Source organism: Lithobates pipiens, unplaced genomic scaffold, assembly GCF_037356315.1.
Source record: "Lithobates pipiens isolate NorthernLeopardFrog02 unplaced genomic scaffold, aLitPip1_a1.2 Scaffold_59, whole genome shotgun sequence".
In the NCBI taxonomy this organism is placed as follows: domain Eukaryota; kingdom Metazoa; phylum Chordata; class Amphibia; order Anura; family Ranidae; genus Lithobates; species Lithobates pipiens.
Genome location: NW_027507880.1, coordinates 3,124,509 through 3,138,682, shown reverse-complemented (window position 1 = coordinate 3,138,682; position 14,174 = coordinate 3,124,509). Strand labels below are relative to the sequence as shown.

The 14,174-nt window shown below is 39.7% G+C and overlaps 1 protein-coding gene across 1 annotated transcript in view; it reads right to left on the bottom strand.

Annotated features, from left to right (window-relative positions):
• Positions 1 to 11,918, bottom strand: part of LOC143958177 (pendrin-like) — a 109,161-nt gene extending 97,243 nt beyond the window's left edge. Inside the window, exons 1-2 of the mRNA XM_077467644.1 lie at positions 11,780 to 11,918; positions 7,202 to 7,353 (exon numbers count right to left, since the gene is read on the bottom strand). Coding sequence (XP_077323770.1) covers positions 7,202 to 7,353 — 152 coding nt within the window. The 5' untranslated portion in view covers positions 11,780 to 11,918. The remainder of the gene's footprint in view (positions 1 to 7,201; positions 7,354 to 11,779) is intronic.
• Positions 11,919 to 14,174: the final 2,256 nt, after the last annotated feature.

The following is a 14,174-nucleotide window of genomic DNA, read 5'->3' as shown; positions in this document are numbered from 1 at the left end:
CAGTATACCTGAGTTTAGGCAATTCCCTAACGGAACATTGAAATAGGACTAACTGGCTACATTGCTTAGAATTGCCTCAACCTATTCGCTGATGTAGAACTTTTTGTGTCTTTTTATGTAATGACCTAACCCCTATGCATAGACAAAGACAGTTATATGGTCAGGTGATTTAAAACAAACTATCTTTTTCTATACTTGTTTGTAACTCTATAATGGGTATATGATAGCCAATAAGCAGCTTTATAAGCACTTCAGTTATCCATTAACACAGTTATTTGCTTCCTTTCCAACATTCTTCTCTTCAATGAGTTTGCTATATTATTTTTATTGAAAAAAAAAAAACAAACAAATGCATGGAAACTAACTTGAGAAACACTAAAATGTTCTATTCTCATTCCTTGTATAATTTTCCTTTCAATGGAAAATTACAGTGCCATTACAGTGGCAAACTAACTACCACTGACCCCAAATTGCCATAAGGAGGTCTGGAAACTTCTTGCAAACTGATATAAATGTAATTGAGCCAAACTGAAGACAGGTGTCTTCAAAATGAAGTTAAAGTGGAACTAAACCCCTTTGATTTAAAGCGGAACTAAACCCTCCTATCCTTTTCAGTCGAGGAAGCTGCCATTTGCTGCAGTGCAACCCTCCTGGTGTTTTAAATCTGTGTTTACGGACCTTTTATCCCTGAATGCACAGGGCCCCAAATGCTTGCAGGCATTTGTCCCAGGGGGCATACTGCTCTAAACATTACTGACACTAATTGCACTGTACAGCCCTGTCCAGCCACAGCAGGTTTTAGCCTCTCATAGTTTTATAGGTTGACATCATGACATCAATGCCCCTTCTGCCAACACCAGTATCTTATGCAACGGGGCTAAACTCCCAGTATACATGAAACCTAAGGGCTTGTTTACACTAGGGGATGGGGATGGTAAAAATACATAGTTGTTTTGCATTTTTACTGCCTTCCAACCTCTCCTCATCAAGCTGCACAGCCAGTTTACAAAGGTGCACAAGTTATCCCTCCCTCGCATTTGGAGGGAAGCACTGCCTGCTAAATGGGAATCATTCAACTGAAACGTACATGGTTGCGGTGGTTTGGCTTTTAAAGGGTTAAAGCAAGCAGTGAGAGGATGACATTATGGCTTCTTACCACCTGGTAAATACCATGGATCGCTCTTCAGAGGGAGCCAAAAATTGTAAACGTACCCTAAGTGAATTTATGCATGTTTGGGGCAAACAGAGATCTATACTTAGACAAGGTTCAGTGTTTGGACCCCTACATTTAAATAACTTTATAAATGATGGGTCTGGGATAAAAAGTAACATTTCTATCTTTGCAGACGACACTAAGCTATGCACTGGAATAACGTCCTTACAGGATGGCTCCCTTTTGCAAGCCAACCTCAATTCTCTGTCTAATTGGGCGTCTATGTGGCAGATGAGGTTTAATGTTGAGAAATGTAAAGTTATGCACTTGGGGCCTGAGAATATGCATGCATCATACATATTAGGGGGAGTACAACTGTGGGAATCCATAGTGGAGAAGGATCTGGGGCTTTTGGTAGATCATAAGCTCAATAATAACATGCAATGCCAAGCTGCGGTTTCCAAAGTGAGTAAAGTCCTTTCTTGTATTAGGAAAGCTATGGACTTGGAGCGGAAACTGGATTGTTCGGAATGGAATCAAATATGATCTACAACAAAAACAGCATCCCCTAACATATTGGCGTTAGAGGCTAATTATAAGGTATTAACAAGATGGTACCTAGTACCAGCTAGAATAGCTAAATATGTACAAAACTATTCTGCACAATTTTTTAGGGGATGCTCTGAATTGGGAACGCAATTTTATATTTGGCGTTCATGTCCAAAAGCTCAAATATTTTGGAAGGGTATATTCAATATTGCATCTAAACTCCTCAATAAGAAAGTTATTCTGGATCCTGCAACAGCATTGATGAACATATATAACACATAATCAATTTAATCTGCTAGTGTATCTCTTTACAACAGCTAAACAAATGTTAGCAAGGGCCTGGAAGTCTTCTAACTTGGTCGAAAAGAAAGCATTGAATAAGATGAATAATACTATGACACAGGCCAAAATGTTAGCTATTGAAATGAACATGATCCCTAAATTTGGAAAGATGTGGAAGCCTTGGATTGCATATACCATGCCACCAACCTTTGACAACCAAGTGCTATTGCCATGGTATATGGAATAAGGAAATGTATAACATGTATTCTCCAATTGCAGTATTGGCTCATGGCCTGACCTCGCGGACTCTTCCACTTCTCCACTATACCTTTCTCTACTTTTTCTTTCTCCTTCCTTCTCTTATGTACTTTCATTATTATTTCCATTATTTTTTGCATTTTTAATGTTACTCACTTAAATAGTGATTATTACTCCTATATTAATATATAATACCTTGAATTCTATACACTTACCATTTACAGCATTGTTATTTTGCACTTGACATTATTTATTTTCCTTTAGAATATACTTCTAGATTTTTTTTCTCTTCTCTTTGTATAGTAGTGTAAATGAGCTTCTTTTACATGAATATATTATTTCGATAATATGTTACTTATATAATGTATTGTCTTTTTTGAACTCTACAATAAAATATTTTGACAAGGAAAGCTATGGACTCCAGAGAGACATATAATTTTGCCCCTGTACAAATCATTAGTAATACCTCATGTGGAATATGCAGTTCAGTTTTGGGCACCAATTCTCAAAAAGGATATCAGGAAACTGGAGAAAGTACAGAGGAGAGCAACGGAACTGAGGAGGCATGGAGGAGCTCAGCTACGAGGAAAGATTAGAGGAACTGAATTTGTTCACTCTTGAGAAAAGGAGATTAAGGGGGGATATGATCACTATGTATAAATATATAAGGGGTCCATTTAGTGAACTTGGTTTTGAGTTATTCACTTTGTGAAAATATGAAATAGACTCCCTGCAGAGGTGGTTCTGGCCAGCTCATTAGATTGCTTTAAGAAAGGCCTGGATTAATTCCTAAATGTACATAATATAACTAGGTAATAACATTTATAGGTAAAGTTGATCCAGTGAAAATTCAATTGCCTCTCTGGGATCAGGAAGGAATTTTTTCCCCTGCTGTCCCTCTCTGTCCAGCGATGTGCACAAGTGTCTTAGCCATCCAAGGATCTCCCTCCTGATTAATTGACAGCAGCAGCAGCCAATGGCACCTCTGTTGTGTTTCAGCCAAAGTCAGCTAGCCAATCAGTGGAGAGAGGAGGCAGGACTGGGTCAGTATTCCTTCTCTGAATGGACATAGGGAGCTGTGACTCAGCTCAGTTGTCCCCATAGCAAGCTGCTTGCTGTGGGGGCACTGAACAGGAGGGATGGGGCAGGAAGACAAAAGAGGGACCAGAAAAGAGGATAACCCGGGCTGCTCTGTGCAAATCCACTGCAAGTATAGGAAGAATAACATTTTTGTTATTTTTATAGGAAAAAAAATGAGACTTTACAATCACTTTAATCATTCATAGTCAGAGGTACCTCTCTAGGGACATATTTAAATATATGGTTATCCATATATATTTATCTCTGGAGTTTATCTCCTTTTTAATGCATGCCAATAGTCTGTTTGCTTTTTAGGAACAGCTTGACATTGCATGCCATTGCTGAGTCTATCATCTACTAGGACCCCCAGGTCCTTTTCCATTCTAGATTCCCCAGAGGTCCCCCCCCGCCCAGTGTATACATTGCATTAATATTTTTGCCATCCAAATGCATTATTTTAAATTTTTCTACATTGGACCTCATTTGCCATATAGTTGCCCACCCCATTAATTTGTTCAGATCTTTTTGCAAAGTTTCCACATCCTACAGAGAATTTATTGCCCTGCTTAGCTTAGTATCGTCAGCAAATACAGAGATTGAACAGTTTACCACATCCTCCAGGTCATTTTTAAACAAATTAAATCGGATTGGTCCCAGCACAGAACCCTGGGGGACCCCACTACCCACCCCTGACCATTCTGAGTATTCCCCATTTATCACCACCCTCTGAACTCGCCCCTTGTAGCCAGTTTTCAATCCATGTACTCACCCTATGGTCCATGTCAATGGACCTTATTTTGTACAGTAAACGTTTATGGGGAACTGTGTCAAATGTGTTTGCAGAATCCAGATACACCACATCTACAGGCCTTCCTTTATCTAGATGGCAACTCCCCTCCTTATAGAAGGTTAATAGATTGGTTTGGCAAGAACGATTATTCATGAATCCATGCTGATTACTGCTAATGATACCGTTATCATTACTAAAATCTTGTATATAGTCCCTTATCACCCCCTCCAAGAGTTTACATACTATTGATGTTAGGCTAACTGGTCTGTAATTCCCAGGGATGTATTTTGGGCCCTTTTAAATATTGGTGCTACGTTGGCTTTTCTCCAATCAGCTGGTACCATTCCAGTCAGTAGACTGTCAGTAAAAATTAGGAACAATGGTCTGGCAATTACTTGACTGAGTTCCCTAAGTACCCTTCGGTGCAAGCCATCGGATCCCTGTGATTTATTAATGTTAAGTTTCCCAAGTCTAGTTTAGCTCAGGGGTCTCCAAACTGTGGCCTGTGGGTCGAATCTGGCCTTTTGCTTGCCTTTATCTGGCCTTTGGGGCACTATTTCTTCCACTGATACCAAAGACGGGGCACTATTCCTCCCGCTGACACCAACAATAGGGTACTTATCCTCACACTGACACCAATGATGTAATTTTTCTACTCCCACTGACCACTTAGCCTATGACATGGTTTACTCCCACAGATGCCAGAGCATTTTCTACTCCCACTGGTCACAGTCCAGTCCTCCCAAATTTTGAAGGGCAGTAAACTGGCTCTTTGTTTGAAAAGTTTGGAGACCCCTGGTTTAGCTTACTGTGAACAAGCTGAATTTTCTACCTGCTCATTTATGTATGTATTGCCATTTGCCCTTATCTGTTACAGCATACCCACTTTACTTCCAGTTGAACAGCCTGGTGTTTATTCCCTGGTGCTATAGTTTAGTCAGATGCAGGGTGTGCTCTTATAAGCTTTTTTTGTAATAGGTTGCACTCAACCAGATGTGTCAGAGGGGATGGGTCGAAGCAGTCTGGAGGTGGAAAAATTACACCACTGTACTCTTTAAACATTCCATAACTGTAAGAAAGTGGCATCATCAGCTTGTCTGTACTGTGCGGCAGAAATGTGTACAAATCCTTTGACAGGTAAAACAGCTCATATACACCAATCAGCCAAAACGTTATTACCACTTTTAGGCAGGTGCAGTCTTTTTTCTCCACTGCAGGTGGTGCTTAATCGTAGCGGCATCACAGAAAGAGAGGAAGCCAAGAAGAACATGGTTACTCTGCAGTTCCTGGTTCACTTGGGCAGCAACCCAGTTGGTTGCTGACCACCCATGTGACTCTAAGGCCATCTTGTGTCTGGCAGAGTCTATTTAAGACCCTGGCTCCTAAGTTTGGCACACATTTTTGCAAGTGGACAGGTTAGGGACAGATCTCCTGTCTGTCAGGGAAAGTGACTAGCAGTAGGGAGAGGTTCCTGACAAGTATGCCCTCCTTCTTGGAATCCTTCCGCTTGAATGCAGACTGGCCAGGCTGCATGCCACCCCCTGTGACATATGCTCAATTCTACTTTGGCCAGACATACTGTGAGTGTTCGCAGTTGGGTGCCTTCTCGCTGGGCTGTTTCTATCATTAAACTTTCTTCTCAATACAAGTTCTGCTTAGTTGCAACTGGAACCTTTGTCTTTACTGGCACTGCACCACTTTGCACACATTCACAAACTGATAATTTAATTGAATAATAATGATTATCACAATGGCATCTGAAAGTTTATGAGTTATGTTAGACAGCAAGTAAACATGTCATTCACAAAGTTGATTTGTTGAAAGCAGAAAAAATGGGCATCGCAGTATGTTGTGTATGGGGCTGCGTAGTCGAAGACTGGTCAGGGTGCACATGCCCATGCTGACCCGTGTCCTTAGCCTAAAGTGCCTACAATGGGCAAATGAACATCAGAACTGGACCACAGAGCAATGGAAGAAGTGGCCTGGTACAATGAATTACATTTTGTTTTACATCATGTGGATGGCCAGGTGCCTGTGCATTGCTTAGCTGGAGAAGAGATGGCACCAGGATACACTATGGGAAAAAAGCAAGCTGACGGAGGCAGTGTGATTCTTTGGGAAATCTTCTGCTGGTAATCCTTGAGTCCTGTCATTCATGTGGATGCTACTTGACTAAAGTGGTTGTGAAGCCGAAACATTTTTTACCTTAATACATTCCTTGCATTAAAGTAAAAATGTTTAGGCATCTGAGTATAAAAACTTAATTTTTCTTTTATATTTTTTCATTATAAAAGTAAAAGAGGGCAACATAAAACTAGTGCAATATTTGACACTGTTTTTGATTAACTAATCCATTATTATCTGATTGGATGGCTAGTGTAGCAATTCCATTAATTCTCAAGGTGCTCATCAGATATTTTGGTTCTAACTTTGCCTTTTCGTGTGCTTAATGCTTGAAAATAGTCGCTCACAAAGATAGGTGTTGCCGAAAACTGATGACGTGAATAAGACATGATTGTGAAGAGTGCGAGATTTTTTTCTTTGGTAAGATACAACTTATAAATGTTCAGTAAGGAAACACTGTCAAATTTTCCTTCAGCCACATGTGTTCTCTAAGCCCTTGTACACACGGTCGGACATTCCAATTGAAAATGTCCGATCGGACCATGTTGTCGGATAATCCGACTGTGTGTGGGCTCCATTGGACTGTTTCCGTCGGAATATCCGACGGACAAAGTTTTAGAGCTGGGCTATAAAATTTTCCGACAACATGATCCGATCGGACTTTGTCCGATTGTGTGTAGAGAATTCCGATCGGACAAAGTGCCACGCATGCTCAGATCAAATTCCTAGACCAAAGCTATTGGCTACTAGAAGAGATTGTCAGAGGGGTTTAAAGGAAAAAAAAAAGAAAAAGGTATATATATATTTCAAAAGAAAAAAAGGTTTCAGGGAAAGAGTGATGGTGGTGGAGCTAGAGCTTTGACTGGAACTCCATTTTAACTCTCCAGATTCCATAAATAACACATTTCAGTTTTAAGTGGACTTATTTTTAATTTACTTTGTAAATCATTGAAATAAAAGCATACCTGCAGCTGTTTTGCAATCTTTCCCGAATTTTTTTCTGGGTAATTTCTTTCTTTTCATGTTCCGCCTGAAAGTTTGTTTCGGCATAGACTGGCCTTTTAACCAAATACTGGTTGTACCCAGTTTTAGATATATCCATATTAGCTGACACCATCTGGTAAAGAGTGAATAATAGCAATTAAAAAAAAATGTGATTTGTTCTTATATATATTTATATACAATGCCAGTTTTGACTCTCCAGGGAAAATATATAAGACATGGGGTTTGCCTATATCAGTCATTTGCCAATATTAACAGTGAAATGTTCCTCTGTTTCTCACTGGTCAATGTATATACACTATATTGTCAAAAGTATTGGGACCCCTGCCTGCACATGAACTTTAATGGCATCCCAGTCTTAGCCTGTAGGGTTTAATATTGAGTTGGCCCACCCTTTGCAGCTATAACAGCTTCAACTTTTCTGGGAAGGTTGTCCATAAGGTTTAGGAGTGTCTATGGGAATGTTTGACCATTCTTCCAGAAGAGCATTTGTGAGGTCAGGCACTGATGTTGGATGAACACTCATCACATGCCTGACAAATGTGTCCTGTGCTGCTCCGAAACATTTCCTTTCTTTCTTTTGTCATATGATTATTCCTCAATAAAAACTTCTCAGACGACATTTGATTATTCGTGGTGTGCTGGCAAATATGCACATTGACCTGAGATATTTCCAATCTCCATGTTGGTGACTGGAGATGAGATGTTGCTGTGGTGCCAGCTACTTATGAGCCTGTTCCAGGAATGTGTACGATGGGAATATTAACATTATCTATTTTCCACTGGACACAACTAATTTACAATGCCCCACTCTACACACAACACTGCGTCCAAGGATAGAGAGGGATTAGGTGTTTATGCAAAAATGTAATCATCTAACAATCTATTGGTGAGATCTCTGTGCTAAGAACCTGGATCTGCACACCTACTGTGCCCATGAGTGCCTCCTACCGTCATTTCTGGAATTTTTATTGATTTTAATATATTTAAAGTGTAACAAGAGGAACTATGAGACACAAAGGTGGGACACCCAAACCTCCCAAGTTGACAGGACCAGAATTGGGAATTGTGTGTGGGAGCTCTCAATGCTGGAGTATCCAAGACGAATAAGCAGCCAGGGGCTGATTATATCCACTATACTCTACTTTATAGCTAAAATATTACTTGGGTTGATATTTTCCTAAGGTTCATTCATAAATCTATGTGTGTAAAATGTATTGATATTTCTTCAAATATCTAAGTTTGAGACAATGTGTTCTGCTATCCCTTGCTAATCTGAATTTGATAGATGAATATTTATATGGTGGTCACCCTTTATAAAGTAGACAGTTCTCTAGGTCACAACAGGTAGCAAATTGTTTACTCAAGTATTGTGTGAGTATTCTAGTATTGCTTTAGCAAAACTTAGAGCTGTATATATTTTTCCTTTACAGTTATATCCATAAAAATATAAGCTTGAAGGAGCAACTGAGCCAAAGCATGAAATGATGATTAGATATTTCTTGATGGGATGGTAGTGAGTTCCTCTAAGGACAAGCAAGTAACCTTTAGTAGAGGGAACATTGCAGATAAGGCAACTAAACCTGTCATTTTCAGTTGAAAGAAAATCTTCCAATGGTTAAACCTGTTTTTGGGAATATTGTTCTGCTTTGCATTTTATTATATACTGTGTCTTTGGGGCAGGAGGTGAAAAAAGTGAAACAGGCTTTAACCCATTGGCTTTATGGACCTTGTTTGTGTACTGGTGCGCAGTCATGTTGGACCAGGAAGGGGGCATACCCCGACTCTTCCCACAAGGTTGGGAGCATCAAATTGTCCAAAATGTCTTTGTATGTTGGCGCGAGTTCTCTTCATTGGAGTTAAGGGACCAAGCCCGACCCCTGGAAAACAACCCCACACCATAATCCCCCCTCCACCAAATGATTTGGACCAGTGCACAAAGCAAGGTTCATAAAGACATGGATGAGCCAGTTTGGAGTGGAGGAAGTTGATAGTTGAGTCCTGCCCTTAACAAGTTAGAACACCTTTGGGATGAATTAGAGCAGAGACTCAGAGACAGGCCTTCTCATCCAACATCAGTGCCTGACCTCACAAATGCGCTTCTGGAAGAATGGTCAAACATTCCCATAGACACACTCCTAAACCTTGTGGACAGCCTTCCCAGAAGAGTTGAACCTGTTATAGCTGCAATGGGTGGGCCAACTCAATATTGAACCCTACAGACTAAGAATGGGATTCCACTAAAATTCATGTGTGTGTAAAGGCAGGCATACCAATACTTTTAGTAATATAGTGTATGTGCGTAACTGTGTTTGTGCTAGGCGCATGCTGCATAGCATGATCAGGGTGGGCTCCTGATCATATGATCCTCATTATACTCTATGATTGGTTATCATAATGATCACTAATGCTACGTACACACGATCGGACTTTCCGGCAGACTTGGTATCGGTCGGACAATTCGATTGTGTGTGGGCTCCAGCGGACTTATTTTTCCCAAAAGTCAGACGGACCTAGAAATAAAACATGTTTCAAATCTATCCGACGGACTCAAGTCCGACGGACTAAAAATCAGAAAAAACATTTGTCTGTGTGCTAGTCCAACAGACCAGATATGACGCAAGGGCAGCTATTGGCTACTGGCTATTGAATTTCCTTGTTTAGTCCTGTTTACGTCATCACGTTCAAAATGAACGGGCTTTCGAACGGACTTAGTTCGGTCGTGTGTGGCCAAGTCTGTTTCGTTCAGAAAGTCAGTCGGACCTCCGCCGAAAGTCCTAGTCCATCGAAAAGTCCAATCGTGTGTACACGGCATTACTGTTTAACCTGCCATTATACTCTTTCTCCTATTAAAATGAAAAGAAGATGCATTGGGAATTATTTACGAAAGGCAAATCCACTTTGCAGTGCACTGCAAGTGAACTTGGAAGTGCAGTCACTCTAAATCTAAGGGGTAGATCTGAAATGAGTGGAAGCTCTGCTGATTTTATTATCCAATCATGTGCAAGCTAAAATGCTGTTTTTTTTTCCTTGCATGTCCCCCTCGGATCTACAGCGATTTTCCTTCCAAGTGCACTTTCAATGCACTTTCAAGTGCACTTGCGATGCAAAGTGGAGTTTCCTTTACTAAATAACCCCCATTGCATCCTTTTCTCCTTGCTAGAGGAGAAGAATGTGGGCAAAAAAAAGTCTGTATTAAAAAAATAAAAAAATAAATAAACAAATCATTAAATAGCTAGATCAGGGTTTGATGTAGGTTAGAGTCAAGGTCAGCACTAAAAATTACAATGGAAAATTTAGTTTAGTTTAGTTTCATTTTCATTCGTAAAATACATAATTTCGTTCTGTTATATTCGTTATGTTACGTTAATTCGTTTTCAGATAATTTGTTATTTCTGTAGAGTGACGATATACTGAATTGATTCGTTTTGTATGTATATCAATTTGATTCGATAATTATGTATGTATATATATATTTGTGATAATGATTTGTAGTTTGGAAAGTCTTTTGATTATTGAATTGATTAACACACACAATGACAATATCTCTTCTCCTCTACTCAACACCCTTCTCACTCAGTTCTCATGAAAGCACTTAGCCAGTAATCCAACCTCCAGCACAAATCTAATCAGCTGATTGGACTGTAAGACTTACTTTGAGTTGACCTTTTGTTTCATTAGATCTTTAATGAATTATTGAATCATGTCAAATTCATTCGTTATATCCGCTCTAATTTCTTTTGTATTAGTTGAAATTTGTTATTTTTTTCTTTGGACATTCGGATGCATCTGAATGTCCGAAAGATGCAAAATTTGGCCGATTTTCGATTTGTTACGAAACTAATTGCACATGTCTACTAAAAATGCACTATTGTTTCTGGGCCCTACTATGGGTACACAGCACAAATAACAAAAGCATACTGTATATGGTATCGCTGTGAATATTAGGAAATGGAAAATTGATTTTGGGTTGTTCTTTGGTGGTGGGTCATGGTAATGGAAAGAAAAATACTCCTTTTGATATAAAAACAAAAAAAATAAGAGATATCCTTTACCACTTGCCAGCAAATGGAGGGTCCAATTTGTCATGAAAAATAAAACAAGGTATAATTCACCTAGATGCATTAAATAGTTGCAAAGATGTGTAAAGTTTTACTAATACATGTCTGAGTTAAAAACTGGGTTCAGGCTTTGAGATTTGTCAATAAGTGGTTAAAACAGCAAATATAACAAAATTGTTCATGGGAGAAGACAGTCTTCTAAAGCAGCTACAAAAACGAATACATAAAAAATAAAAAATAAATCCATCATCTATAACCATACCATTAATATGGAAGACAAGTAACTGAAGATTAGTTATGCAATGTGCTAAAAAATACACAATATGCTATTAAAAAAATAATTTTTTACACTGTTGGAAAGAAGTAAAATGATGTAAGTGATGTATTTAAAGTCCCTTTAAGTATGCATATATATATTCATTTAATATTCAGTAGAAATTAAACACTGCATACAATCTCTTATCAATCGCTTATCCTTACCCTCAAGCTCCTTCAGCCCAAGACAACCTTGGAAGATGTTGAGATGTTTACTTGGCACGTTATATAGTGCCACTAAGTCAAGGGAAGATCTTTTACAAGGTTTGAAATTTTAACAAGAGAAAAATATTGCAATCAGTTGCATATAAAATTGGAGAAGAGTAAGTTATAAAGATTCCATGTTACCCACTGTAAGTGATTGTATAATACTGTAGCTGTAGTTATACATTTATATAAGTCATGACAAGGAACTGAGTGATTGGTATAATATGTAACATTCCAGGTATGGTGGGCAAAGTTAGATCTTTTGGGCATGCTGGCTGGGCATATACTGTAAGTTTGCCATACAACATACTTTGTGGTACTCCGTCGGGGGTTTGAAGTAAGTGTATTCACGGGTTCTCCAACAGATTTTAAGGTGGGTGTGTTTGCTGGGACTCCAATAGAGTTTTGGGTGGGTGTATTCACTGGTTTTCAAATGAGTAAAATCCTATACCATCCCTTCTTGACTCCCAGCCATTTTATTGACCCTATTGGAAAGTTACAACGTGGGAGTCAAAATTGAAGACTTAGGGGAACCCTTTTCTATAGTTTATATCAGGTTAAAGCCATTTTAATTATCCTATTAGGTAGTCCTATAAACCCCTTGGGGTCAATATTGATGACTTAGGGGAACCTATCCTGCCCTTAGGGAAACTAACCTGTCCTTAAATATATATCAAGTTAAAGAGGCTGGACATGAATGACTCATAAATTATTACATTTGTTTTGGATTACTCATGAACAATTCATATTTTCATTATTAAGCCTTGATTTGTATAGACTTTATGTTGGAGCCAGTGGCAGTGTGTCCATAAGGGCACACGGACGCCGCCCCCTCTCTCCTGCCTCCCCCTGTATCACCAATAGATAGATTCATGCACTGCATGAATCTATCTATGGCCAAAACTGCCACCCCCTATTCAGGTGCCCGGCCCCTTTTAGGGCACAGGGTGTCTGAATTAAAGTGGTGGGGGGGGGTTGAAGCATCCGATTAGAGCCATAGGCTCTAATAGGCGTAAAAAAGGTGACCTGTGAGCGCCATGCTGGGTGCTCACAGGTCACTCAGCTGTGTTAGAAAAGCAGATGAATATTCGCTTTCCTAACACTAAACCGCCTCTCTGCCAATCAGGCTCTTGGATCTGTTACCTGTCACCTGATTGGCTGAAACGACAGGCGCTGTGATTGGACGCTAGGCATACAATCATAGCAGAGGATGGGAGAAGACATTGAAGAGCTGTCCCACCGAGACAGGGTAAGTGCAGATGGCAGGCCGGCGGGGGGCACACTGGCAGCATTTTATATAGAACAGTGACTGCGTTTGGTGGGAGCAATTGATGGGCACAGTGGCAGCAATTGATGGGCACAGTGGGAGCAATTGAGGGGCACAGCAGCGACAATTGATGGGCACAGTGGCTGTATTTTATGGGGCACAGTGGCTGCATTTTATGGGGCGCAGTGGCTACATTTGATGGCACAGTGGCGGCAATTGATGGGCACAGTGGCTGCGTTTGATGGCATAGTGGCTGCGTTTGATGGGCACAGTGGCAGCAATTGATAACACAGTGGCTGCGTTTGATGGCACAGTGGTGGTGATTGATGGGCACAGTGACTGCGATTGATGGCACAGTGGCTGCAATTGATAATACAGTGAGGCTGCAATTGATGGGGTTTTTGTCAGAATTTTTCAGTTTGTTTGCGCCCCCCAAAACTTTCAGCACCAGCCACCACTGGTTGGAGCTAAGAGTCAGAATGCAGGACAAATGAGGTCTGACAATTATTGACTTTGTCAAATGCCTGAACTCATGCTAATAAAACATGCTTCCAAGCTGCTGAATGTCCATTGCAATATCAAATTGCACAATCTTAAAGCAAAAAGGAATGTAAACAACTGGAGGGCTCTGTTATTTGAGGTTGTTCTACATACCCACGAGCTGGTATACATATGAGGTCAGGCAGTTGTCAGTGAAGCAATGGTCAGAACACAGTGGGACCTATCCAGGTATGGGAGAACAAGTGACACCCCCTTCCTTCATCTGCTTCTCCTCAGTACAGCACTTGGTGCCTGCTGAGAAGCCAATGGCGGGTATTGAGAGCCATCACCTGCAAAAGGAGTAGTATTTACAACCAAAGTTTTACTTTAAAATAGAATGCTTTTATATTTCCAGAGTAGTGCAAAGTTGTTTTTTCAAAATAAAGCTATTTTATACAAACAATAAAACATAAGAATAAATCATTTTAGTTTTTAAACATAATAAACATAATAAAAAAATGTAATTAACCAAAACCACTGTTCCCATATTTATTTATTTTTTTATTCTTTATTTAAAGATGTGACACAGATACAAACAATAAGACA